Here is a 27,622-nt window from a genome sequence, read left to right as displayed (position 1 = left end):
TATCAGGGGCTGGTAGGTGTGGGATTGAGGTGACAATTAATTCAGCCTTGATAGGACTGAATGGGAGAGCAGGGTCCATGGGCAGAATGGCCTCCCTGTGTAACAATATGAATGTAGGTTTGTGAACGTCAATGCTAGATAATCATCAGTGTAGCACAGGCAGGGGATTGGATGTCTGGATGGACCAGGAGAATATACAACAAAAGCAAAGTCCCTGCGGATGCTGCAAATCTGAAATCAAAACATAAAGTGCTGGAAAAAAACTCGGCAGGTTTGGCTGCATCCGTAGATAGAGAAAACAGTGCTAGTTGTTCCAAACTGAAGGAGTGGTATCGGACTGGATGTGTAAAGGTAGTTTTGTCGCTAAATTGCGGTCAGTTAAATAAGAGGCGTTTATTTTCTCATGTTACAGTTCAGAGAGTTGGAGACATTGAAATTACTTGCATGACCTGATCTTTGCTTTTTCACAGTAACCTGGTGTGTGCTTTTTAACTTTATTCACAGTAACATTCAGCTACAGCTGTGTGTGTGTGCGTGAAAGCAGCGTTCAATGCTCAGAATACGAACAGGCAGCATGCAGAACTAAACAGTCTATTACCTGGATCCTGTCAAATTTTAACCAATTTGCCTTTATTCGATTTCAGGTCAAATACTTGCTAATCTTACACTGATAGAAAAAAAACCCTCAGAATTTCACACGAACGCTGAGTGTTGTCTGACTGGCTAAATTGGGAGCTAACAGTTTGCACAGTCCATCAACAAATCCGTAACTTTCAGTAAACTGAGCAGGAAAAACATTTCGATTTATAATTCGAGTGAAAACCCAGTCACGTGAGGGGGGACAAAAGCAGCTCATTCAATGGAACAGCTCGTCAAACTGGGTCCAAATCTTGATGGAAATTCATTTATTTTGGTTTGAGGAGACAAACTAGATTAGAATCGAATTGCGTCACAAAGAATTGGAGATCCGAAATAAAAACAGAAATTACTGGAAAAACTCCGCAGGTCTGGCAGTAGCTGTGCAGAGAACCCAGCTTTAACGCTGACACGCTTGAGGAAGGATCACTGGACTCGAAACGAAAACTCTTGTTTTACCTCTCCACGGAATTCCTTTAGGGCTGGATTTCAGTGTTTTCAAAACAAAAACACGGCGCTGGGAAGGGGGCGGTGAAAACAGAAACCGCTGGAGTCTATAACTCAACAAAGACGCTGGAAATGTTAACAATAGAAATTACCGGAGAAACTCAGCAGGTGATTGGGGACTTGAAATGTCACACAAAACAAGACCTTGCTGGGGAAACTCATCACGTGTTTAACGTTTCACGTCCAATGAGCCTCCTTCAGAACTCTACGTTCTCTAGGCAATACTGCCAGCCCTTTGAGTTTCCCCAGCAATGTCTTGTTTTGGGAATGATTTGGAGATGCTGGTGTTGGACTGGGGTGGACAAAGTTAAAAGTCACTCAACACCAGTTTATAGTCCAACAAGTTCAATTGGAAGCACTAGCTTTCGGAGCGCTGCTCCTTGATCAGGTGGCTACAATTGTGCACTCCACACCCACCTGAGAAAGGGAGGGTGTAATGAAATTGGAGAGCAGGTTGGGTTCAGAGGGGCTGGCTGTGGAAGGGACAGAGACAGGGGGAGCCCCCTCCAGGTTCTTCCAAATAAACCTGTTGGACTATAACCTGGTGTGGTGCGATTTTTAACTTTGTCCACCCCAGTCCAACACCAGCATCTCCAAACCATGACCTGATGAAGGAGCAAGACTCCAAAAGCTGATGCTTCCAATTAAACCTGTTGGACTATAACCTGGTGTGGTGCGATTTTTAACTTTGTTTTGCGTTACGTTTCAAGTTCCTCGTTTCTCTGTGCTGGTGTCAGGTTACAAGGAGGGGCTGATGGGGTACCTGTGAGCCAGGAGGCCTACCTTTAAGTCTCAGCTCCCCCCTTAGAGGAGGGAGGGGGTCATGAAATGTGTGAGCAGGTTGGGTTAGGAGAGCCTGGCTGTGGGAGGGACGGAGACAGGTGGAGCCCGCCTCCCAGGGCTGACGTGTGCCAGGTACAGGGAGCCCAGGTGAGTGCGGGGCGGAGCTGGGCAGTACCTTGCCCCTGGACAGAGGGAGGCAGTGCCAGGGAAGGGCAGGGGGGCGCGATGGCGCTGCTGCACGCTGCCCTGGGGCGCTGTGCCTGCGCTTTCTGGCTGGCGGTGGCTTTTGACGCGGTGGGGCTGACGGTGTTGCTCATCGGCGTCTTCGCCAACATCTTCTTCTACGACTTCCTGATCTACGCCGGCTCCATCGTCATCTTCCTGAGCTTGGTCTGGTGGATTTTCTGGTACACGGGCAACATCGAGGTGCCCGAGCAGCAGCTGGAGGACGACGTGGGCCTGAAGGACAGGATAGGCTTCCTGCACCGCTGGTCCAGCCGCATCTCCAGCAGCTTCCGCAGGATCTCCCGCAGGTCCATGTCCAGCAGGCACCAAACCTCCAAGACCACCGAGGTGAAGACCCTGTCCCACGCAGTGAGCGCCGAGGTCATTTCTGAGCAGACTGAGAGTACGGTGGACACAGCCAACACCCCTCTCTAAAGCGGGTAACTCAATCCTCTTCTTTCAGCTCTGCCAAGCTAAGCCGAAACATCAGTGTATTTACTTAAAAGCTAATCATTAACCAGCCCTGCCCTTTGGGAAAGCAGTTTGGGAGCTTGTTTGACTGTTGTTGGTTGAATAACTGAAAGAGACAACTTTTTCCAGTCAGCTGAATCTGCAATCCTACTGTTAATTTAAAATATATCTCCACCAGACAGGGTCCCTGCAAGGTTCCCAAATAAGACAGGACGAAAGATAAAGTGAGGATTTTACTGTGAAAGTTTCTCTACATTGAGGCCATACTTAAGAGAGACGGGAGTGGACACTATTTCCCCCTCCCCCTACAAGTTGTTCCTGACTTCACAAAGGAGTGACAAGTGATCAGATACAATCACAAACCAGAGACCACACATAGTTTTAACAAAACACTTACAAAGACACGCGTTACAAAGGGCACAATTATTCAGCTAACAACCACTGCCTCCCAGTAACCCAGTCAATTCCTCACAACGACCTAAAGCTCTCAGATGATGTTACCTAGCGTGGTGTTGAAACGTGTGAGAACAAACTTACCAGCTCAGAGGGCAAACGTACAACCTGGACCTAAATATATTTACATTCTCTTCCATTTTTCTCGCAAATGCACTGACAAAGTTTGATGCATACTTACAGGTGCCATGAGGATATGAGACCAACAGGCCCATTATCCCAGAATTATTATGCCATGGAAGGAAGCTGTTCAGCCTAACGGGTCTGTACTGGCTCGCCCAATGTTTTAGTGCCGTTTTCCTGCCTTGCTGGATTGTTGCTATTTAAATATCTGGTTCATTTCACCCAGATTTCACAGGAATGATCACCCTGAGAATGTTCACCCAGGAGATCTTCAGGCTTTAGAGCTGGAACCTTCTGGGCAGCCTCCAGATGCCCCACCCCGCTCCCCAATGTCAATCTTGTGGTCTTATGGAAGATGCATCTGCCACGCAATTAGAGATGGTGGGGTGGGGGTAGGGGAGAGGCAGGAGAATAGTGGGATATCAGTGGTTTGGACAGTTTAAACCCCACTCCCCGCCAGCCTATCCTGAGCAGTCATGATTGACTCCCTCATGACCATGAATGCTTCACACAACTGCTCCCTTAGCTTTCACTACGATGTGACCCAGAATAGACAGTCAATTGATTGAGGAATTTTAATTGTACTTATGCTTCCAGGTGATTTATGCTGAAATTAGTTGTATTTGGAGTATTAGTGCTGAGGGAGAATTATTTCCATCTCATTCACTACAACAGGAATAGGTTATTACAGTCAATGTCTGGTTCAATTTCATATTCAATTCTGTTTTATCTCTTCCCTGTTTTTATTGGTTCATGGGATGTGAGCATTACTGACTGTTCTAGATTTCTTGTTCATGCCAAATTGCTGTTGAGAAGATGGTCATAGGGATGTACAGCATGGAAACAGACCCTTTGGTCCAACCCGTCCAGATATCCCAACCCAATCTAGTCCCACCTGCCAGCACCCGGCCCATATCCCTCCAAACCCTTTCTATTTATATAGCCGTCCAGATGCCTCTTAAATGTTGCAATTGTACCAGCCTCCACCACTTCCTCTGGCAGATACATTAATTCAAAAACAGCAAAGACAGTAACTGTGCACGTTCTCTCTCTCTCTCCTGCACTGTCCTCACCATGTGCTTCTTTTGTCTGTTCTCCCTTTTAAAATTGCTGTTTTTTTTAGATTAGATTCCCTGCAGGGTGGAAACAGGCCCTTCGGCCCAACAGGTCCACACTGACCCTCCGAAGAGCAACCCACTCAGACCCATTCCCCTACGGTTACCCTGACCGATGCACGCAGCACTATGGGCGATTTAGCATGGCCAATTCACCCAACCTGCATATCTTTGGACTGTGGTAGGAAACAGGTACACCCACAGGAAACCCATGCAGACATGGGGAGAAAGTGCAAACTCCACACAGACAGTCGTCTGAGGCTGGAATCAAACCTGGGACCCTGGTGCTGTGAGGCAGCAGTGCTAACCAGTGAGCCACCATGCCATTGTTTTGACTTTTTTTTCCCCCAAAAGTTCCAAAACAATGCAACAGCATATAAAACAGTAATTGCAGCTCCTGGAATTCGAGAAAATCATCTCCAGCACCTAAAATACCTAAAAAAAAAGGAGCAGCTGTTACAGCCAGAAATTTTTCCTGTCCTCCATCTTGGATTACCCAGAATCCTTGTGTTGAGCTACATTCTAGAAACACTCCAATCCATGTGGTTTCGGTATACCTACTGTGCGGTAAGGGAGGGAGTTCCAAGTTGTTGGCTTGGTGATAATGAAGAAACAGTGAAATAGTTCCAAGTCGGGATGGTGTGTGTTTGGAGAGAGACCAGATGGGGATGATGTTCCCATTGCCTCTACTGCCCTTGTCCTTCTAGTTGGTAGTGGTGGCAGGTTTGGAAGGTGTAGTCAGGGGAACCTTGGGGAGTTACCGCAGTGTATCTTGTAGAAGGTACACTCTTCTGCCTTTTTATGTTGATGGTGGAGGGAGTGAATGTTGAAGTGAGAGAATGGGGGCCAGTCAAGCAGTTACTTTGTTCTGGATGGTGTCAAGTACTCAATCAGGCAAGTAGGGAGTATTCTACTATATTTCTGGCTTGTGCCTTGTAGATGGTGAACAAGCTTTGGGGATTTGATATGAGTTACGCATCACAAAATTCCTAACTTCCAACCTTTAGATTTTGACTTTATTATCATATACACAGGTACAAAAGTACGGTGAAAAGTTTTCATTGTTGCCACACATAGTGCCTTCTTAGGCACAGGTAACTAAGTACAAAAACTTAAGAACAAGTTAGAAAGAAATAAGGAACAAAGTTAAAAATTAAACATTACAATCACCTGCTCTTGTATTAATATGGCTGGTCCCATTTTAGTTTCTGCTCAATGGTAACCCCCAGGATTTTGATATTGAGGGATTCAGCAACGGTAATGTTGAGCATCAAGAACATTTCTCTTCTTGGAGATGGTCATTGCCTGGCACATGTGCAGCATGCATGTTACTTGCCACTTATCAGCTGAAGCCTGAATAGTATCTAAGTGTTTTTGCTTATGGACATGGATTGCTTCCGTACCTAAAGAATCATCAATAGTGCTGAACATGGTGCAATCATCAGCAAACATCCCCACTTCTAACTTTATGATGGAAGGAAGGTCATTGATGAAGTAGCTGAAGCAGTTTTGAACTACCCCGAGGATCTACTCAAAGTGTCCTCTGGAACTGGGATGATTGACATCCAACAACCACAACCACCTTCATCAATGCAAAGTATGACCCAACCAGTGGAGTGCTTTTTTCCCTGATTCCCATTGATTCCAGTTTTTCTAGGGGTCCCTGATGTTACACTCTGTTGAATGTAGACTTGATGTCAAGGGCTGTCACTCTCACCTTACTTCTGGAATTCAACTCTTGTCCATGTTTGAACCAAGACTGTAATGAAGTCAGGAGCTGAGTGAACCTGGAGGAACCCGAACTGGGCATCGTGAAGAGGTGATTTCTGCTGATTGATAGCACAGTTGATGATCTCTTCCATCAGTGATGAACGAGTGTAGGCTGATGATGTGGTAATTGGTTGAATGGGGAAATTGGTTTAGCTCAGTTGGCTGGCATGTTGGTTTACAGAGTAATACAATATCAACAGTGTGGGTTCAATTCCCATCCCTGGTTTGAGGTTACCATGAAGGACTCTCCTTCTCAACCTCCTTCCTCACCTGTGCTCTGGTGGACCTCAGGTTAAATCAGCACTAGTTGCTTCTCTCCCTAATGAGAGAACAGCCCCTATGGTCTGGTAAGACTACGATGGCACAATTAGCTGGGTTGGATTTGTCCTTGGCTTTATGTCTAGGACATAACTGGATAAATTTACACAATGTTGGGTAGATGCCATGCTGTAACAACCTGACTAGGGGCATGACTAGTTTTGGGGCCCAAGCCTTCAGTACCATTGCCAGAATATTGTCAGGGCCAATAGTCTTTGCAGTTTTCTTCAGTTGTTTCTTGATATCATTTGGAGCTAATCACTTAGCCTGAAAGCTGGCATCTGTGATACTTAGAACCTCCACAGGAGGCTGAGATGCATCATCCACTTGGCACTTCTGGCTGAAGATTACTGCAAATGCATCAGCCTTGTCTTTTACACTGATGTGTTGGGCTCTTCCATCATTGAAGATGGGGATATTTGTGGTGCCCCCACCCCCGTTAGTTGTTTAATTATACACTACCATTCATGACTCGACGTGACAGGATTGAAAGGCCTAGCTCTGACCCATTGGTTGGGAGATTGTTTAGCTCAGGAGATTGGAAGCTGTTTTACTGTTTGACATACAAGTAATCATATAATTACTGTCTGGTAGACATTGCAGTCTGGTAAAGTGCAGTTGAAGAAAATGACTTGAATGGGTTTTCTGATAGCTATTGCCTCTTGCAAAAGTGTAGGGAGATGGGGGCAAGACAGGAAACTTCCGATTTCCTGCAGTACACCCTCCCCTCCACAATCTTCATTGTTGCCCAGTGTGCTGGCAGCATTCCTAGGTGTTACAGGGGTGCCTGGTTGAGAAAGAAAGATGCGATTCAAACTGAGTCAGTGAGAAGAGAGAGATGGAGTCACAAATACGTCTCAGACTTAGGGATCAGTTCATTGGAGTGTGGGGCAGGAAGAAGCGAGTGTTAGCAGACAGGGACTGCAGAAGGGAAACTGAAATAACTCTGCAGAGGCTGGTATCCCGTCACCAAATCACCCTTCATTTACACGCAGAGAGTCCTTGACACTGATCCAGCTTCCTCAGAGCCAGCTGTCAAACTGAATAGGCTGTCTGCCATTGCTGTTTATTTTTTTTTAATTACCCCCACACTACTGCCTAACTGCGGTAGTGCTTATTTTTTCCCCTGCACCCATGTTGTGTGTGTGCAGGTGTGAGATGCAGTGAAAGACACAAGGTTCATGGATCTTTATTCAGTTTCCACCACCAGGAAGCAAAGAAACACCCAAGTGGCCAGTGACAAGCAGTGCCCTTCTCATCAAAGAGCATTTTAGCACTGGGTCAGGTTCCTTCAACTTTGCCTCTAATACGGACAATACGTAGCGTACAGTAACTCACCTCTGTGCTCAGAGCATCTCAGAAGAAATTCAGTCTTTTCTTCAGGTGGCAAAGGCATTGAGATAGCAACATCTACCATGTCCATCTCAGATTCTGGGGTCTCTTCAACGCTTGGAGGAGGAGAACTCATGGGTTCTTAAACAGGCGGAAAGGCTGTTTAGGAGCTGAGCTTGTTTTGCTATTGCACTGTTTGTGAGTTTGCAGCTTTCACATGATCCACATGCCTAATCAGGACCATCACACTGACCCAGACTTTCTATGTCACTGGACTTGATATCACATCAACCATGTTTCTTATCCATAACAAGGCCATTCTTATGGTTCCTACACCAAACTTTGTTTCCAGAAGTAAACTGGGAGTAGAGTCTCATGTCCGGCGTTTCACCTCCACCCCAGGTCTGGGAAGATAAGATTTAACCTGGAGTCTAAGCGTCTTCCCATTAGCAATTCTAATGGAGCTATCCTTGTAGTTGTGGGGTGGTCCTATAATCAAATAGGTACCAGGGCAGTTTGGTATCTAGTGAAGCTGTAGGCTGTTTCTTTAAGCATGCCTTCAAAGTTTGGACTGCTCTTTCTGCCAGACCATGGATAATGGATGGTGTGGAGCTGTCCTTCTGACCTATGTCAAATGCCATTTGACATTAAGAAATATTCAAATTGCCAGCTGGTAACTGATGATCCGTTATCTATGACCAACACTTCTGGGGGTCCGTGTATTGCAAATGATACATGCAGTTTTTCTATTGTCACCCCCGTCCTTGATGAATGAACTCTATGTACGTCCCACCACTTTGAGCGGGCATCTACAATGACCAAGAATGTTGAGCCCATGAAAGCACCCGCACAGACAACATGTAACCGAGTCCAGGGTTTACCTGGCCATTCCCACAAATATGGGGGAAGCTGCTGGCATCAATGTTTGTCCTTGTCTTAATATTGTGGGCGCTGTTTGCATCCAATCCAGGCCAGCAGACACAACTTCTCACCAACATCTTCACTTTGGAAGCTTGCTCCTCATAATAATATACCATCCTTTACTGTGATCCAGTCTCTCTGGGTCCAAAACTATTTCAGTTCTGGTTGTGATGGTCCTTTGTGTCCCCTATCACCACCAACTGTTTCACAATCAGATCTTTCTGCATCCAAAGACTGATATTGTCAGCTGTAACTAGAAGTGTGTCCAGAAAATTTATGGACTCATCCACTGGTGGCATGATGGGTGGTTTATCTGCAAGCAGAAGGTGGCTTAATGCACCTGCATTCGCTACTTGGCCTCCTGGATTGTCTTCTAACTTGTAATTATAAGCATTTAGCTTCAGACGGAATTCAGAGGTGGACTCTAATACTATGGGCAGCACTACATTATTCTCTTTAAGTAAACCTAGCAGGTGTTTGTTGTCCATTATTATTACAAATTTATGTCTATAAAGTTATTGTTGGAACTTCCGAATTTCACATATGACCACCAAATCTTCCTTTTCCATCTAGAAGAATTTATGATCTGCATTAGCCAATGTCCTGCATGAATTTGCTATTAGAGGGCACAATGGAGAGGAACGTCTATGAGCTGATGCCATCCCAATGCTGTACAGGGAGGCATCACATGTCAGTACCAGATCTCACTTAGGATGATAGCTGTTTCTTCACTTCCCCTGAAAGCTATGGCTTAGCTATGTGACCATTTCCAAGCCTGATCCTTTTATAGCAGTTGATGCAAAAGGTGCTGAGATGGAGGCCAGATTATGTATGAACTTTTCATAATAATTCACTAGTCCAAGAAAAGACCTGAGCTCCGGTACAGATATGGGAGCTGGGACACCTTTGATCGCCCTCACTATCTTCCAATGGGTGTAACCTGGTCTTATAGACTTTGTAGCCCAGCTAAGTTGCTTTGGGTGTCTGGAACACACATTCTTCCCTTCTAAGGTATACACCAGTCTGGGAGAAATGTCTAAGCTCTTGAAGTGCTCCTTATTGGTCTTTCCTGTTGTTAGCACATCATTTAGATAAATGGTGATCTGGGGTAGACCTTGTAAAATGTTCTTCGTCATCTGCTGAAAAATTGCACAGGCTGACAATACCACAAATAACAGTCTTGTTTATTGGTATAAACCCTTATGGGTATTAATTGTAGCACACTGCTGGGCATCCATATTTAACTGCAATTGCAAGTATGCATGGCTCATATCTAGTTTTGAGAAGGACAGCCTCCCTGCCAGCTTGGTGTATAAGAGGGATTGGTACTTATTCAACTGTGAAAAGAGGTTCACTATTTGTTTAAAATCCCCACAAAGGCGAACTGATCTATTGGGCCTCACAGTCAGTAGGACTAGTGCTGCCTATTCCACAAACTGGACAGGTTCGATGATTCATTCCCTTTCCAGCTTTTTCATTTCTGCATCTACTGTTGCCCATAAGACACATGTCACAGGATGGACCTTGCAGAATCACGGAATTGCTCCCAGGTCAACATGCAAAGTGGCCTTCGCTCCATTGATAGTCCAGATGCCAACTCGAAGACACCTCCTCCTACCGCCCCCTCGACCATGACGTCATCCCCATCACCAAACCATACAGAACCTCATCACCTCAGGAGATCTCCCACCCACAGTTTCCAACCTCATAGTCCGGGAAGCCCGCACCACCCGATTCTACCTCTTTCCCAAGATCCACAAGCCTGACCACCCTGGCCGACCCATTATCTCAGCATGCTGGTGCCCCACCAAACCCATCTCTACCTATTTTAACACTGTTCTATCCCCCCTAGTCCAGGAACTCCCCACATATGTTCAAGACACCACCCATGCCCTCCACCTCCTCCAAGACTTCCATTTCCATAGTTACACCAGCACCACTCCCCACCTCTTCCTCTGCTACATTGATGACTGCATTAGTGCGCCCGCGAGGAGGTTGAGCAATTCATCAACTTCATCAACACATTCCATCCTGACCTTAACTTTACCTGGACCAACTCTGACACCTCCCTTCCCTTCCTGGACCTCGCCATCTCCATTAATGACGACCGACTTGACACTGACATTTTTTTACAAACCCACCGACTCCCACAGCTACCTGGATTACACCTCTTCCCACCCTACCTTCTGCAAAAATGCCATCCCGTATTCCCAATTCTTCCGCTGTATCTACTCCCAGGAGGACCAGTTCCACCACAGAACACACCAGATGGCCTCCTTCATTTCCCTTCCCATATGGTTAAAGATGCCCTCCGATGCATCTCCTCCACATTCTGCACCTCTGCCCTCAAACCCCACCCTTCCAACCATAACAAGGACAGACCCCACTTCCCCACCCCCAGCCGGTGCTCACCTTCCACCCTACCAACCTTCGCAAAAACCAAATCATCTGCCGACATTTCCACCACCTCCAAACAGACCCCACCACCAGGGATATAATTCCCTCCCCATCCCTTTCCACAAAGACTTCCCTCCGTGACTACCTGGTCAGGTCCTCGCCCGCCCCCAACAACCCACCCTCCCGTCCTGGCATCTTCCCCTGCCACCGCAGGAATTGCAAAACCTGCACCCACACCTCCTCCCTCACCTCCATCCAAGGACCCAAAGGAGCCTTCCACAAACATCAAAGTTTTACCTGCACATCCATCAATATCATTTATTGTATCCGTTGCTCCCAATGCGGTCTCCTCTACATTGGGGAGACTACACGCCTCCTAGCAGAGCGCTTTAGGGAACATCTCCAGGACACCTGCACCAATCAACCCCACCGCCCCGTGACCCAACATTTCAACTCCCCCTCCCACTCAGTCAAGGACATACAGGTTCTGGGCCTCCTTCACCGCCGCTCCCTCACCACCCAACGCCTGGAGGAAGAACGCCTCATCTTCTGTCTCGGAACACTTCAACCCCTGGGCATCATTGTGGACTTCACAAGCTTCATCATTTCCCCTTCCCCCACCTCACCCCAGTTCCAACATTCCAGCTCAGCACCCTCCCCATGACCTATCCTACCTGCCTATCTTCCTTTCCACCTATCCACTCCACCGTCCTCTCTGACCTATCACCTCCATTCACCTAATGTACTCTATGCTACTTTCTTCCCACCCCCTTTCATTTATCTTTCCACCCTGCCTCTATTCCTGATGAAGGGCTTTTGCTCGAAACGTCAATTTTCCTGCTCCTCAGATGCTGCCTGATCTGCTGTGCTTTTCCAGCACCACTCTAATCTAGACTCCATTGATAGTCCTTAGACCTTCCTGAACAATTCTGGGTTCTTAATTAGGACTTCAATCAGGCAGCAATCTTCTGGTTGAAAAATGTTGAGCCAATCTAAATGAATCTTTCTGAACCAATTTCAGCATCAAGCTTGAACTGAGCCTTTTACAACAATGAGTGGTAACTAAACCAGCTGCCTCTCATAAGAGACTGGAACCCAAGTTGTGCCCTTAATCTGTAAATGTCCTGCAGTATAGGTTCTCAGTCTAGCTGAGATCTTATGCAAACTTAAGGGTTGGAGTCAGAGTGAATTTTGTTAAAGACTGGTTCTGTGATTAGTGAAATGGCCACGCTAGTACTGACCTCCATTAAATCCAGGTGACCATTTAACCAGGTGTTTATTTTGATTGGTTCTGATTGGACTGTTCCAAATCAGATGTAGGTGGATTTTCCAGGGAGTGCACTCTCCTTGATACCAGCCTAGATCGAGTTGGATTCTCTTGCTGTCTGAAGTCCGCATACCAGCATCAACTACAATGGCTTGCCAGCCCAGATCCTCAAGAAAATTTTAACCATTTGACTCAGGCATGGCTTTGTTTTGGGGTTTTGCTGTGGACTAACCTAGAGTCTCTCTATTCAGGATATGTCTTGAGTGAGGTTATGCAATTGCTTTCACTCAAGTGGTGTTTCCCAAGCTCAGGTGGCCTGGCGAGAGTGTCCACTTCCATCGGAATAGTCTGCAACTCTCATGCTCCAATTCCCGCATTTTCCAATGACAAAGTCAATTGTAGTGCCTGTTGGCATCCAGTTGGGCCTCAGTTAGTTGGTGCTTTCACATGGTTAAATTATTAGTCATTAACCCCACATACTAATGGTCTCTCAGCATCTCGTTAAGGGTTAAACCAAAGTCACATGCCTCCACCAATCATCTTAACCCATCAAAACGTCCAACATGGATTCCCTGGTTCTCAAATTGCTGAGTAAAACCGAGACCGTCCCTGAATTAGAGAAGGCTTAGGGTCATAATATTTTTCGACTAAATCCATCAACTCTTGAAAGGTTTTAGTATCTGGTGCCTCAGGGAGAATTAGGCTTCAAATAATGAAAAACGCTGCAGGTCCACAAACTGTCAGGAGAATTACTTGTTGCTTTGCATTGCCCCATTGTCTTTTGCCCAGAAAAAAAAAGCATTGTTTCCACGTACTGGGCCCAGCCTTAGAGGGCAGGATCGAACAAGTCAAACTTCCCAAATAATGGCATGATGCCAGAAATGCTTACCCCAACTCAAAGATGACAATTGCAAGCGAAGTTCTTCAGCAGTGTGCTTTTCACTTGTTGCCACTGAAATAAGTCCACAGAGGTTAGTATCCTATCACCAAGTCACCCTTATTTACATGCAGAGAGTCCTTGACTCTCAGAGCCAGGTTTCAGAGTGAACAGGATGTCTGACACTTGTTTGTCAGCTAGGTCTGGACCAGATTAACAGCCCCAATCAGGGAACTCATATTCCATGAGGTCCACCTGGTAGACCTCATTAATAATCACTATAGAAAGGGACAGCAGAGAAAAGGCAATAAGGCATAGGGCATTTGATTGGGGGGGGGGGAAGCGCAGGTGGAAACAGATAGTGGTGAAAAGGAAAATGTGGACTGGGTGGCCTGGGCTTGGATTGGATTGGGGAGGAGGAAGAATTGGGTTTCTGTAGAATGGGGATCATGGATGAGAATAGAATTGGAGAGGATGTTGGCCCCAGTATATTCTGCAAAGCTGACAGCCATTGAAATAACACCAAAAATGACAATGTCATTGAGAAAGAAGTACCAGTAAAGTGAGGAGTGGCACCTGAAGACTTTACTTCAAACAGAAAAATTATTTCTAATACTGGATAAATCAGACCAGAGTTTGCAGAGTTCTCACTGAAAGCTTGAAGTGGCTACAGCGATGCAATTTATTTGTACTGACAACCTCCTCCTATCCTGTGTCTGACATCATTTTCTGGAGATTGCTTTGTAAGGCCAAGCCAGTCAGTGGTTCAGAAATGATGGTGCTGGGCTGATGTCAGGAGGACATGACCTGTGTAGTGTCCTAAACAATGACTCTGCTGCCCCTTTCTGTGCCATGGGTTTGATGTACGAAGTCCATGTAAACTATTGGCATTTTATTGCACTGAATGCTTCCAATATTACTACTAATTATCAGTGTAATGAAATGAGTCACAGTCCACAGGTCGACACACAATGTCTTTAGGGAGGGAATTCCAGGATTTTGACCCAGCAACACTGGAGGAATGGCAATATATTTCTAACTCAGGATGATGAGTGGCTCATCATGTTTTAGCTGTTATGAAGATGTGGGTGGACTGGACCTTTAAGAGAGTTAAAAGCTAGCAGAACTACCTGACACAGCACCAAGTATTCTGAAAAGATATAATGTAACATTTGGCCGAACAACTCGATTAGCTGGTTGCCTGGAGATGACTAAACAAATTTGAATTAGGCCAGTTTAAATTATACTCTGAAAAATACCAACCTTCAATCAAGTTTGAATTTAGTATATTGACAATCTTAAAAGCCAATGACACAATCTGATGCTTTGGGGGTATAAGACCAGGGGAAATTGAACAATTGGGAGGAGAACTACCAAGCAACCAGCTTCTGCAGACTGCCCAGAAAAATAGCTCTCTTAAAGGTACCTTCATCGAACAGTAACCTGTGAAACAGAAATCTCTGAGAAGAAGAAGACGACCGAGGTAGATATGAGAAGATTTGACATCTGGTTGTTGTTTATGAAAATTTGAATTTTTGGTAAAGCTTAATTGGGTGTTTTATTGGACTGATATTATAGAAGAGAAGGTAAAAGATATATTAGAGGAAGGAGTTGTAAATAGTTACTAGTTTATTATTCTGTTATAGTTTAAGAAATAAAGTTGTTAATTTTTATTTTAAATAGTTCTTGGCCTCGAATTTTCACAGATTACTGCATGGGATAAATCTTTTCTGTGTTGCTGGTTTAAGTTAAGCAGTACAGTTTATCGTGTGATGTAACATAGCTAAAGAGACAATGTTGACTTTGGTCAGACTGTCAGCTCTTAACCTAAAACTATCATCTCTCATTCTCAATTATCCCCACGAGTAAACATCCTCTCTACATACACTTTATCAATTCCTTTTAGCATAAGAAGCAGGAATATGCCAGTTGGCCCAAAGAATCTGCTTGCCATGCAATCATTGCTGATATGTTTCTCAGTCCATTCTCTTGTCTCTTCCCTCTAATCTTTGCTCCACTTATCTTTTAATCTTATTTCTGTCATAAGTACACTGAATGATGTGACCTCTACAGCTTTCTCTGACAATGAATTCCACAAATTCACTGCCATCTGGCTGAAGAAAATTGTCCTCATCTCAGTTCTATAGTGTCGCCCCTTCACTCTGAGGTTATCTGGTGGAAACCGCTTCTCCAAGTCCACCCTTGGATTTTATTCATTTCTGGGATAAAAGTGTCCCTGGCTAGGCCAGCATTTATCGCCCATCTCAGAGGGCACATACGAGTCAACCATATTAGTGTGGGTATGGAGTCACATGTTGTCCAGACCAGATAGGGATGACAGTTTCCTTTCCTAAAGGACATTAGTGAACCAGACTCGGTACTTCCAACACAACAATCGACAATGGATTCATGGTCTTCATTTGACTCTTAATTCCAGATTTTTTCATTTTATTGAATTCAAGTTCCACCATTTGGTGGGGGCAGGATTTGAAGCTGGATCTCCAGAACATTAGCTGGGTCTCTGGATTAACAATCCAACGATAATACCACTAGGTCATTGCCTCCTCTATCCAGGTATCTCAGTATTCTGCAAACCTGAATCAGATTCCACCTAAACTCCATTGAGTACAGACCAAGAGTCGTCAGTCACTCCTCATATGACAAGCCCTTCATTCTCAGGATCCTTCTTGTAAACCTCCTCTGGACCCCCTCCAACAACAACATATTCTTACTTAGATATGGGGCCAAAACTGCCCACAATATTTCAACTGTGGTCTGACCAGTGCATTATACAGCCTCAGCAGTATCTTTCTGCTGTTGTAATCTAGCCCTCTTGAAATGGATGCACTAATATAATAATTGGCCTAAACTGTTCAATCTGACTTCATAAGACAACATTTCATCTCTGGAATCAATCTAGTGAACCTCTTTTGAATTGCTTTCAAGACAACTACATCTCTTCTCAAGTAAGAGGAACAAAACTGTACACAATATACCAGATGCTGTTTCATTAATGCCTTGTATAATTGGTACAACACTTCCCTATTTTTATAGTCTATTCCTTTATTAATAAATGCTAAAATTCCACTTGCCTTCCTTATGACTTGTTGTACTTGTGTACTAGTTTTCTGCAATTCATGCACAAGGACAACCAGATTCCTCTGTACTGAAGCACTTTGAAGTTCCTCTCCATTTAGGCATGCGATACATCAGGATTGGGAGGATGCCTGGAATTTTGAACCAGGAAGCTGTCACACCACTTAGGATAGGGTCTTACAATTTGGTCAGTGATCAGGGACAGGATCAGAAGTGCAGGAAAGTAAACCTCTGCAGTTGTCCAATAGATTTGAGGTCTCTCAGCCTGTCTGGATAAGATCGGGTCTGTAGAGTGGATGAGCAAACTCACCATGATCCACAAAGCCATTCTATGGAAGCAATCTAAAATCTCGTGGTAGTATAGTGAGAGAAATTGAAACCATTCTCTGCAACAAAGATGGCAGTGTTGCCTGCCTAGTGCCAAGGTTTGGAAAATCTGCTCAGATTAGAAAGGAAGTAGCACCAGGATGGTAGAATCCAGTGATTGTGGTTCGTGTAGTTGCCATTGATGTAGGTAAAACTAGAAACAAGGTTCTGCATTGAAACTATGACAAGATAGGCATTAAGAAGCAGGACCTTAAAGGTTATAATGTTTAGATTATTACCTGAGTCATGTGCAGATTAGCGTAGGGTACGTATACTAGGGCTGTGAATACATGATCAAAGGTAGGAGAAGTGGGTTTCAGTTTGGATTGACATCTGTACCTGGGGAAGTGAGGGCTGTACCATTGGGATGGTCTACATCTGAACCATGCTGGGCACACTGTTCTTGCAAACTGCTAATTATGGTAGTAAAGAGGGTTTAAAGTAAATAGGTGGTGAAGGGATCAAATATGGAAAGATGTGGTGTGTCAAAGAGTAGAGACAGTAATATTAGAAATGAGGCTCAGAGAACTGTCTAAAGGGACAGAGAGAAAAAAAACAATCTAGGGTTACACCAACAATCAAGGCTAAATATTAAATGCTACATAGATAACAAAAAGATAAAACTAAAGGCCCTGTATCTGAATGCATGTGGCATTCATGACAAAAAAAACTTGATTGTGCACATTGAAGGAAATAAATACAATCTGTACAGATCGTATTGTAGGGACATAGCTTCGGGGTGACAAGGATTAGGTACTGAATATTGAGGGGTATATCACATCGAACAAAAAAAGAAGCTAGGTAAAGGTCAAGAGAAAGCAATGTTAAGGGGAGGCAAGAGTGTCGTGATAACTTCACTGCACTAGTAACCCACAATCCCAGGCTAATGCTCTGGCGATACGGGTTCAAATCTCACCACAGCAGATGATAGAATCTGAATTGAATAAATATCTGGAATAAAGAGCTTGCCTAATGGTAACCAGTAACCGCAGTCAATTGTCAGAAAAACCCTTCTGGTTCATTAATGTCCTTTAGGGAAGGAAATCTTCTATCCTTACTGGGTCTGGCCTACATCTGACTCCATACCCACAACAATGTGGTTTATTCTGGACAATTAAAGATGGGCAATTAATGTTGGCATAGCCAGTGACACCCATATCCTATAATAAAATCAAGGATGACATTTATATAATAGTAAGAGATTACCTTATTTTAGGAGACCAGGATACAGAATCAGTTTTGGGGTGGAGGTGAGGGAAAAGAAATCATTAGTGTGAGTAGTCTCCAGATCTAACAGTAATGACAATTTGGGATAAAGTATACAAGAATAATAATATTTGGTGCTTTTGATAAAGGGACAGCAATAATCAAGGGTGTCTTTAAGCTACATTTAACCTGGAAAAATCAGATTAGTACTAAACTGGATGAGTTCACAGAGTCATGGAGATGTACAACACAGAAAGAGACCCTTCAGTCCAACTCTTCCATGCTGACTAGATATTCAAACCTAATTAGTCCCATTTGCCAGCACTTGACCTATATCCCTCTCAATCTTTCCTATTCATATACCCTTCCAGATAGATTTTAAATATTGTAATTGTTCCAGCCTTCACCACTTCCTCTGGCAGCTTATTCCATACACGCATCACCCTCTGAGTGAAAAAGTTGCTCCTTAGGTTCCCTTTAAATTTTTCCCCTCTCACCCTAAAACTATGCCCTCTGGTTGTGAACACCCCCAACCCAGGGAAAAGACCTTGTCTATTTACGTTATCCATGCCCCTCATGATTTTATTAAACCTCTCAGCCTCTTACACTCCACGGAAACAGCCCAAACCTATTCAGTCTCTCTCTACAGCTCAAATCCTCCAATCCTGGCAACATCCTTGTAAATCTTTTCTGAACCCTTTCAAGTTTCACAACATCCTTCCAATAGGAGGGAGTGCAGAATTGCATACAATATTCCAAAAGTGGCCTAACCAATGTCCTGTACAGCTGCAATATGACCTCCCAACTCCTATACTCAGTGTTCTGACCAATAAAGGAAAGCATTCCAAACGCCTTCTCCATTATCCCATCTACCTGCGACTCCACGTTCAAGGAACTACGAACCTGTACTCCAAGGTCCCTTTCTTCAGCAATACTCCCCAGGACCTTACCGTTAAGTATATAAGTCCTGCCCTGATTTGCCTTTCCAAAATGCAGCATCTCACATTTAACTAATTTTTAAATTCCATCTGCAACTCCTCAGCCCATTGGCCTACCTGATCAAGATCCTGTTGTACTCTGAGGTAACCTTCTTTGCTGTCTACTATACCTCATGTAAAAATTTTGAGGTTTTTTTTAAGAGCAGCTCATTTTGGATGACCAGAGAGCAAATTATATTTGATTTGGTATTGTGCTATCTTAATTCATGATCTCAGAGTTAAGGCCCATGTATGTACAGCCACAATATGATTGAATTTTACTTCCAGATTGAAAGGGAGTAGACTGGATCTAAGACCAGGATTTTAACCCTAAGGGCAACAATGTGGGCACGAAAACTGAGTTTGCTGATGAGAATTTGGATACCATAGAGATCAATAGAGATACGATGACAGACATTTCAGGAGATATTTCAGAACACAGAATAACTATATTCTACTATAAAGAAATGACCCACCAATCCCTCACCCAACTGTGGCGAAGTAAGTAATAAAGGAAAACATTAAATTTAAGGAAAAAGCATGTAACTGTGCAAAGATAGTGGCAGGTCAGATGATATGTCAGAAAATAAGAAATGACAGATACTGCCTAAAAAGTTAATGAGGAGGAAGAAATTAGAGTATGACAGGAAGCAAGATAGGAATGTTAACATAGTATAAAAATGTTTAAAATGGAAAAGGCTCAATGAGTATTGTTCCTCACGAGAGTGAGAATCTGGAGTCAATAGTAGATAATAAAGAAATGGCAGATGATGTGAACAAATATTTTGCTTCTCTCTTCACTGTACAGGATACAAAAACATTCCAGAAACAGCTGTAAATCAGGAGGTGGAATGAGAGAGAAACTAAGCAAAACTTATAATCACAAAGATATGGTACTAAACAAATTGATGGACCTGCAGGAAATAAGTTTCTAGACCCAGATGAACTTGATCTGAGGGTCTTAATAGAGGTGGCTAATGAGCTGGTGGATGCATTGGTGTATCCAAAATTCCCTAGATTCAGGAAAGAATCCACTGGACTGGAAAGTAGCAAATATTCCCCATTGAAGGGAAGGAGGGGTTAGGCAACAGTTTCAAGAGATGGGGCTTTCATAGAAGATTGATCATGTTTGAAGACAAAGCTGAGCTCTTTCAAATCTGCTCTGAGCCCAAATAACGTGTGCAGATAAAAGACAGATTTTGTTGAAGCTTTCAATCTTGCACTCATCAGGACCGTTCACAAGAATTCCCAAAGTAAAGAGAAAACTACATTTATACTGAAAGACAAGAGAGACTGATTGATTGGCAAGTTGATTTTGATTGGTCAAGGCATTTCTATTAAGAATGCACCAGTTAGTTATGACTGACAGTTAACTGTCAAGTTGTTTACAGTTTTGGGCCCTATATCTCAGGAAGGATGTACTGGCCCTGGAGCATGTTCAGAGGAGGTTCACAAGAATGGTCCCAGGACTGAAAAGCTTAACATATGAGGATTCTGGGTTTATACCTGATGGAGTTTAGAAGGATGAGGAGGGGAAATCTAACTGAAATATACTGAATGGCTTGGACAGAGTAGATGTTGGGAAGATGTTTGCATTGGTAGGAGAGACAAGGACCCAAGGGCATAACCTTAGAGAAAAGGGAAGACCTTTTTAGAATGGAGATACGGTGAAATTTCTTCAGGCAGAGAGTGGTGAATCTATGGAATTCATTGCCACAGAAGGTTGTTGCCACAATACCATGCGCCCTAATTTTGCTCACTAACCTCCTATGTGGGACTTTATCAAAGGCTTTCTGAAAGTTCAGGTACACTACATCCACTGGATCTCACTTGTCCATCTTCAGAGTTACATCCTCAAAAAATTCCAGAAGATTAGTCAAGCATGATTTCCCCTTCATAAATCCATGCTGACTCTGACCTATCGTTACTGCTATCCAGATATGTCGTAATTTCATCCTTTACAAATTTGAGTATATATAATTCTGAGATAGATAGGTTCTTGAATATCAAGGGGATCAAGGGTTATAAGGAGAAAGTGGGAAGATGGTGTTGAGAAACATATCAGCCATGATTGAATGGTGGAGCAGACTCAATGGGCTGAATGGCTTAATTTCTGCTCCTAAGAGTTATGGTCTTAAGTGGTGTTTACATTTTGTTTGCTTTTTGATATGATCCACTAGTCTTTGGGATGTACATCCTGCATACCTGGCATCACACTTGATTACTTCTATCTGTCAACAGACAATAGGTGCAGGAGTAGGCCATTCTGCCCTTCGACCTGCACCACCATTCATTATGATCATGGCTGATCATCCTCAATCAGTATCCTGTTCCTGCCTTATCTCCATAACCCTTGATTCCACTTTCCTTGAGAGTTCTATCCAACTTTTTCTTAAATGAATCCAGAGACAGGGCCTCCACTGCCTTCTGGGGCAGAGCATTCCACACAGCCACCACTCTCTGGGTGAAGAAGTTTCTCCTCATCTCTGTCCTAAATGGTCTACCCCGTATTTTTAAGCTGTGTCCTCTGGTTCGGGACTCACCCGTCAGCGGAAACATGTTTGCTGCCTCCATAGTGTCCAATCCTTTAATAATCTTAAACGTCTCAATCAGGTCCCCTCTCAGTCTTCTAAACTCAAGGGTATACAAGCCCAGTCGCTCCAATCTTGCAACATAAGATAGTCCCACCATTCCAGGCATTGACCTCGTGAACCTACGCTGCACTCCATCAATAGCCAGAATGTCTTTCCTCAAATTTGGAGACCAGAACTGAACACAATATTCCAGGTGCCGCCTCACCAGGGCCCCGTACAGCTGCAGAAGAACCTCTTTGCTTCTATACTCAATCCCTCTTGTTATAAAGGCCAGCATGCTATTAGCTTTCTTCACTACCTGCTGTACCTGCATGCTTGCCTCAATTGAGTGATGTACAAGAACACCCAGATCTCTTTGTACTGCCCCTTTACCTAACTTGACTCCATTTTAGATAGTAATCTGCCTTCCAGTCCTTGCCACCAAAGTGGATAACCATACATTTATCCACATTAAACTGCATCTGCCATGCATCTGTCTACTCATCTAGCCCGTCCAGGTCACCCTGTAATCTCCTAACATATTCCTCACATTTCACCCTGCCACCCAGCTTTGTATCATCAGCAAATTTGGGGCTAATGTTATTATTAATACCATCTTCTATATCATTAACATATATTGTAAAAAACTGTGGTCCCAGCACTGATCCCTGCGGTACCCCATTGGTCACTGCCTGCCATTCTGAAATGGAGCCGTTTATCACTACTCTTTGTTTCCTGTCAGCCAACCAATTTTCAATCCAAGTTAGTACTTTGCCCCCAATACCATGCGCCCTAATTTTGCTCACTAACCTCCTATGTGGGACTTTATCAAAGGCTTTCTGAAAGTCCAGGTACACTACATCTACTGGATCTCCCTTGTCCATCTTCAGAGTTACATCCTCAAAAAATTCTAGAAGATTAGTCAAGCCTGATTTCCCGTTCATAAATCCATGCTGACTCTGTCCTATCCTGTTACTGCTATCCAGATGTGTCATAATTTCATCCTTTATAACAGACTCCAGCATCTTTCCCACTGCTGAGGTCAGACTAACTGGTCTATAATATCCTCTTTTTCTCTTGCTCCTTTCTTAAAAAGTGGTACAATATTAGCCATCCTCCAATCTGCAGGAACAGATCCTGAATCTATCGAACTCTGGAAAATAATCACCAACGCATCCACGATTTCTAGAGCCACGTCCTTCAGTACCCTGGGATGTAGACCATCAGGCCCCGGGGATTTATCAGCCTTCAGACCTAACAGTCTCTCCAACACCAATTCCTGGCAAATATAAATTCCCTTCAGTTCAGGTCCTTCAGCCACTGTTACCTCAGGGAGATTGCTCGCGTCTTCCCCAGTGAATACAGATCTGAAGTACCAATTCAATTCTTCTGCCATTTCTTTGTTCCCCATAATATATTCCCCTGTTTCTGTCTTCAAGGGACCAATTTTAGTCTTAACGATTTTTTTGCCTTTTACATATCTAAAAAAGTTTTTATATTTTTGGCCAGTTTACTTTCGTACCTCATTTTTTCTCTGCGTATTTCCTTCTTCGTAATTGTCTGTTGTTCTTTAAAAGCTTCCCAGTCCTCCGTTTTCCCACTTATCTTTGCTACGTTATACTTTTTCTCTTTTGACTTTATATGTTTCTTAACTTCCCTCGTCAGCGACGGCCACCCCTGCCTCCTCATAGGATCTTTCTTCCTTTTTGGAATGAACTGATCCTGCATCTTCTGCATTATATCCAGAAATATCTGCCATTGTTCCTCCATTGCCATCCCTGCTCAGGTATTGCACCACTGAACTATGGCCAGCTCCTCCCTCATAGCTCCATAGTTCCCTTTATTCAACTGAAATATTGTCACTACCAATTGTACCCTCTCCCTCTCAAATTGCAGATTGAAGCTTATTGTATTATGGTCACTACCTCCTAATGGCTCCTTCACTTCGAGGTCCCTAATCAATTCTGGTTTGTTGCACAATACCAGATCCAGAATTGCCTTCTCCCTGGTAGGCTCCAGCACCAGCTGTTCTAAGAATTCATCTTGGAGACACTCCACAAAGTCACTTTCTTGAGGTCCAATACCATCCTGATTCTCCCAGTCTACCTACATGTTGAAATTCCCCCATAACAACTGTAGTAACATCTTTGCAACAGGCCAATTTCAGCTCCTTATTCAACTTACATCCTACATCCATACTACTGTTTGGGGGCTTGTAGATAACTCCCAAGAGGGTCTTTCTACCCTTAGAATTTCTCAGCTCTATCCATACTGACTCTACATCCCCTGATTCTAGGTCCCCGTGCGCAACGACTGAATATCATCCCTTACCAACAGGGCCATCCCACCCCCTCTGCCTGTCAGTCTGTCCTTACGATAGCATATATAGTCTTGAATATTCATTTCCCAGGTCCTGTCCACTTGAAGCCCATGTCTCAGTTATACCCACAATATCATAGCTGCCAATTTCCAAAAGAGCCTCAAGCTCATCCATCTTATTTCTAATACTTCATGCATTCATATATAATATTTTTAATTTGTTACTGCCCTCACCTTTCCTATCAACTCCTATCTCACTCAACTTTACGGCATGATCCCTTTTTGAGTTTTCTGCTTCATTGATACTGTTGTCTTTCTTGACTTCCCTTGTTCTAACTTTCCCTTCAATTTCCTTCTTAAACTTCCAGTTTGTCCCCTCTCCCCCGCTATTTAGTTTAAACGTAGCTGTGTTGCAGTAGCAAACCTGCCTGCCAGAATGCTGGTCCCCAACCTATTAAGGTGCAAACCATCTCTTCTGTATAATTTATGCTTACCACAAAACATACCCCAGTGATCCAAGAATTTAAATCCTTGCTTCCTGCACCAGTTCCCCAGCCACACATTCAAGTCCATTATCTCCCTATTCCTGGCCTCTCCAGCCCGAGTAACTGGAAGCAAACTGGGGATAACCACTCTGGACATCCTGCTTTTCAGCCTTCTTCCTAGTTCTCTGAAGTCCCGCTGTAGTATGTTCCTCCTCTTCTTCCCAACATCATTTGTGCCGACATGTACCACCACCTCTGGCTCTTCACCTTCGCCCTTGAGGATTTCCTGCACTCTGTCAGGTTATAAGTTTGCTCACTGATATGGTAGATTTGTTCTCAGACATTTCGTCATTATGCTATGTAATATCATCAGTTAGCCTCTGATGAAGCACTTGTGTACTGTCCCGCTGGCTAGTCATGTCAGTTGAGTTGTTGTGGTGGATGATTTCACTTCCGGTTCTTTTTCTGAGGGGCTGGTAAATGGATATGTTTGTTAATGGAGTTCCAGTTTGAATGCCAGGCCTCTAGGAATTCCTGTGTGTGTCTTTGTTTGGCCTGTCTCCGGGTGGATGTATTGTCACAGTCGAACTGGTGCTCTGCTTCGTCTGTGTGTATGGATACTAGTGATAGCTGGTCATGTCTTTTGGTGGCTAGTTGGTGCTTGTGTATCCTGGTGGCTAGTTTCCTGTCTGTCTGTCAGATGTAACGTTTGTTGCAGTTCTTGCAGGGTATTTTGTACATGACATTCATTCTGCTGGTTGTCTGTAAATTCAACAGGAGCTGTTTCAGTGAGTTGGTAGGTTTGTAGACTACCAGGATACCTAGAGGCCAGAGTAGACTGATCATCATCTCAGGAAGAGAGCAACAGACTCCCCTTCCAAAAGTTGAACACAAAGTCAAAGGAGAGCTACAGACCAGCGTTTACAGGAAAGCCACACACACTGACCAGATACTCAACGATAGGAGCAATCATCCCAACACCCACAAATGGAGCTGTATCAGGATATTATTTAAATGAGCCACAGCACACTGCAGCACCCAGGAACTAAGAGAATCAGAGGAAAAACACCTGTACAACATATTCAGGAACAACAGATATCTGATAAGCCCAGTCTTCCCGATTCCTGCACAAATGTCCTCAACAAGAAGACACAACATGCTCAGAAATTCCAGCCACCCTGTGATACATTAAACACATCTCGGAGATGACGATCTGACCATTCTGGCCCCTAAGCATCATGGTAACCCAAAAACCTACATCACACTAGAACAGCCCCAATGAATTTAAAGGACCATGCACCAACAACCAGCAGAACGAATGTCATATACAAAATACCCTGCAAGATTGCAACAAACAGTACATTGAACAGACAGGCAGGAAACTAGCCACCAGGATACACGAGCACCAACAAGCCACCAAAAGACATCACCAAATCCATAAACACAGACAAAGAGGAACACTATTTCGACTGTGACAATACATTTATGCTGGGACAGGCTATACAAAGACACACACAGGAATTCCTAGAGACCTGAAATACAAACCAGAATTCCATTAACAAACATATCGATTTGAACCCCATTTATCAATCTCTCAGAAAAAGAACTGGACTTGATATCACCCAGCACAACAGACCAAAACAGACAAATAGCAAGCAGGACAGAACACCAGCGCTTCATCAGAGGTTCACTGATGATGTAACCTAGCATGGTGATGAAAAGTCTGAGAACAAATCGACCAGCTCAACGAGCAAACTTACAACCTGACTTACAAATCTTCTCCAAAAAGGCAAATACTTACTTGTGTGATAGGCAGCACATCCTTTTGGCTTGATGGTAGTATCCTGTTATGGTGAACTCCACTGACATTGCTGCTGCATAGTAACAGCATGAAACAGCTACCTTCATCTCTTTATAAAACCTTTGTGGTATTTTTCCCTTCAAATGCAACTTGAGGTAAACTGGGCACTTTTCAGGACTGAAAATGACAGCCTTAAGTCAGTTCTCTAATCTTATACAACATAAATATTGCTTTCCCTTTCCCTTGGAAATTCATGTAAGTTGTCCCAACAAGTGGCAGATGAAAAGCTTCAATGGAATGTGCTTTTTCTCCAGCAATACTCAACTTCTGTACACCGAATGGCTACATTCAAATAAGGTACTGTTACTGTGTGACTGTATCTCAGCTAATGAAGGCATTCATTAGAATGAAATATGAACTTGAATAAGTTGCCCTAAGAAATTAGATTAGATTACCTACAGTGTGCCCAACAAGTCCACACCGACCCGCGGAAACGCAACCCACCCATAACCCTACACTTACCCCTTCACCTCACACTATGGGCAATTTAGCATGGCCAAGTAACCTGACATGCACATCTTTGAACTGTGGGAGGAAACCGGAGGAAACCCACGCAGACAGGGGGAGAATTTACAAACTCCACACAGTCAGTCGCCTGAGGCGGGAATTGAACCCGGGTCTCTGGCGCTGTGAGGCAGCAGTGCTAACCACTGTGCCACCATACACAGAGTAGCAATCAAATAGGGAATTTGCCAATGCTGCATCATATAGAGGTAAAAATGTAATTTTACTGAGAAATAAGTTGTCTTTTGGATTGGGAACTGATTCTGTCGACTTTATTTTGATTTTAGTTTTTGTTTCCAACAGTCGTGGACATTTTAGTTTCTGACAACCTGCATTCTATACCAACCAATACAATTAATAGATTTAAATATCATTCATAGAATAATTTGTCTATGCATAGTAACTAATTTTAATTTATATTTTTACAGAATCCGTTACTAGCCTCAAAAGGATCGGTAGCGAAGTCTGAATGCTGACTGTTGGGATTACATTTAAAATTATTTCAACATCTTTACAAGAGAAAAAAAATCAACAATTTTGGCCAGAGTCAAGAGCATTAAAGCCAGTTGATCAATGTGTGTTTATACACTCTTAATTATGAATTATTCCACTGGACTGGATTGATTATTTTAATTGCATTTAGACAATTATATACCACTTAATTCTATTTATTGATTCGCTCTAGCGAATTAGATAAAATTATTTTGCACATCAGAATGTAATAAACTTTTTTATAACAATGATACTGTAAATAATCACATTTTCTGTCCTGTAGTCGAATGGGATTTGGAACAGATAGAAATATTATGATTTATCCTCATCTATCAATTTTTCAGGGAAATTGAGTGAGGTTAGCACATAGTAAAAAATGCAGTTACACCTCATTCAATATGCTGTAACTTTTTCCAAGGTTTTTGCAGTGAGACAAATAGTGTAAAAGGGCAATATGTCATTAATTCAGTGATTTCTACTCAACTGCAGTCTCAGAAGGAGTTCAAATGGTCCACCGAGGGGAAGTATAGATTCATTGACAGCAATTC

At 43.5% G+C, this 27,622-nt stretch overlaps 1 protein-coding gene across 1 annotated transcript; it reads left to right on the top strand.

Moving 5' to 3' along the window:
• Positions 1 to 2,046: 2,046 nt before the first annotated feature.
• Positions 2,047 to 27,349, top strand: si:dkeyp-72e1.6 (transmembrane protein 238-like). The gene is made up of 2 exons (XM_060840110.1): positions 2,047 to 2,591; positions 27,011 to 27,349. The coding sequence occupies exon 1, from the start codon at positions 2,152 to 2,154 to the stop codon at positions 2,584 to 2,586; it is 435 nt and encodes a 144-aa protein (XP_060696093.1). The 5' UTR covers positions 2,047 to 2,151; the 3' UTR covers positions 2,587 to 2,591; positions 27,011 to 27,349.
• Positions 27,350 to 27,622: the final 273 nt, after the last annotated feature.

Source organism: Hemiscyllium ocellatum, chromosome 20 (genome assembly GCF_020745735.1).
Source record: "Hemiscyllium ocellatum isolate sHemOce1 chromosome 20, sHemOce1.pat.X.cur, whole genome shotgun sequence".
Taxonomy (NCBI): Eukaryota; Metazoa; Chordata; class Chondrichthyes; order Orectolobiformes; family Hemiscylliidae; genus Hemiscyllium; species Hemiscyllium ocellatum.
This window is presented reverse-complemented; position numbering and strand designations above follow the sequence as displayed.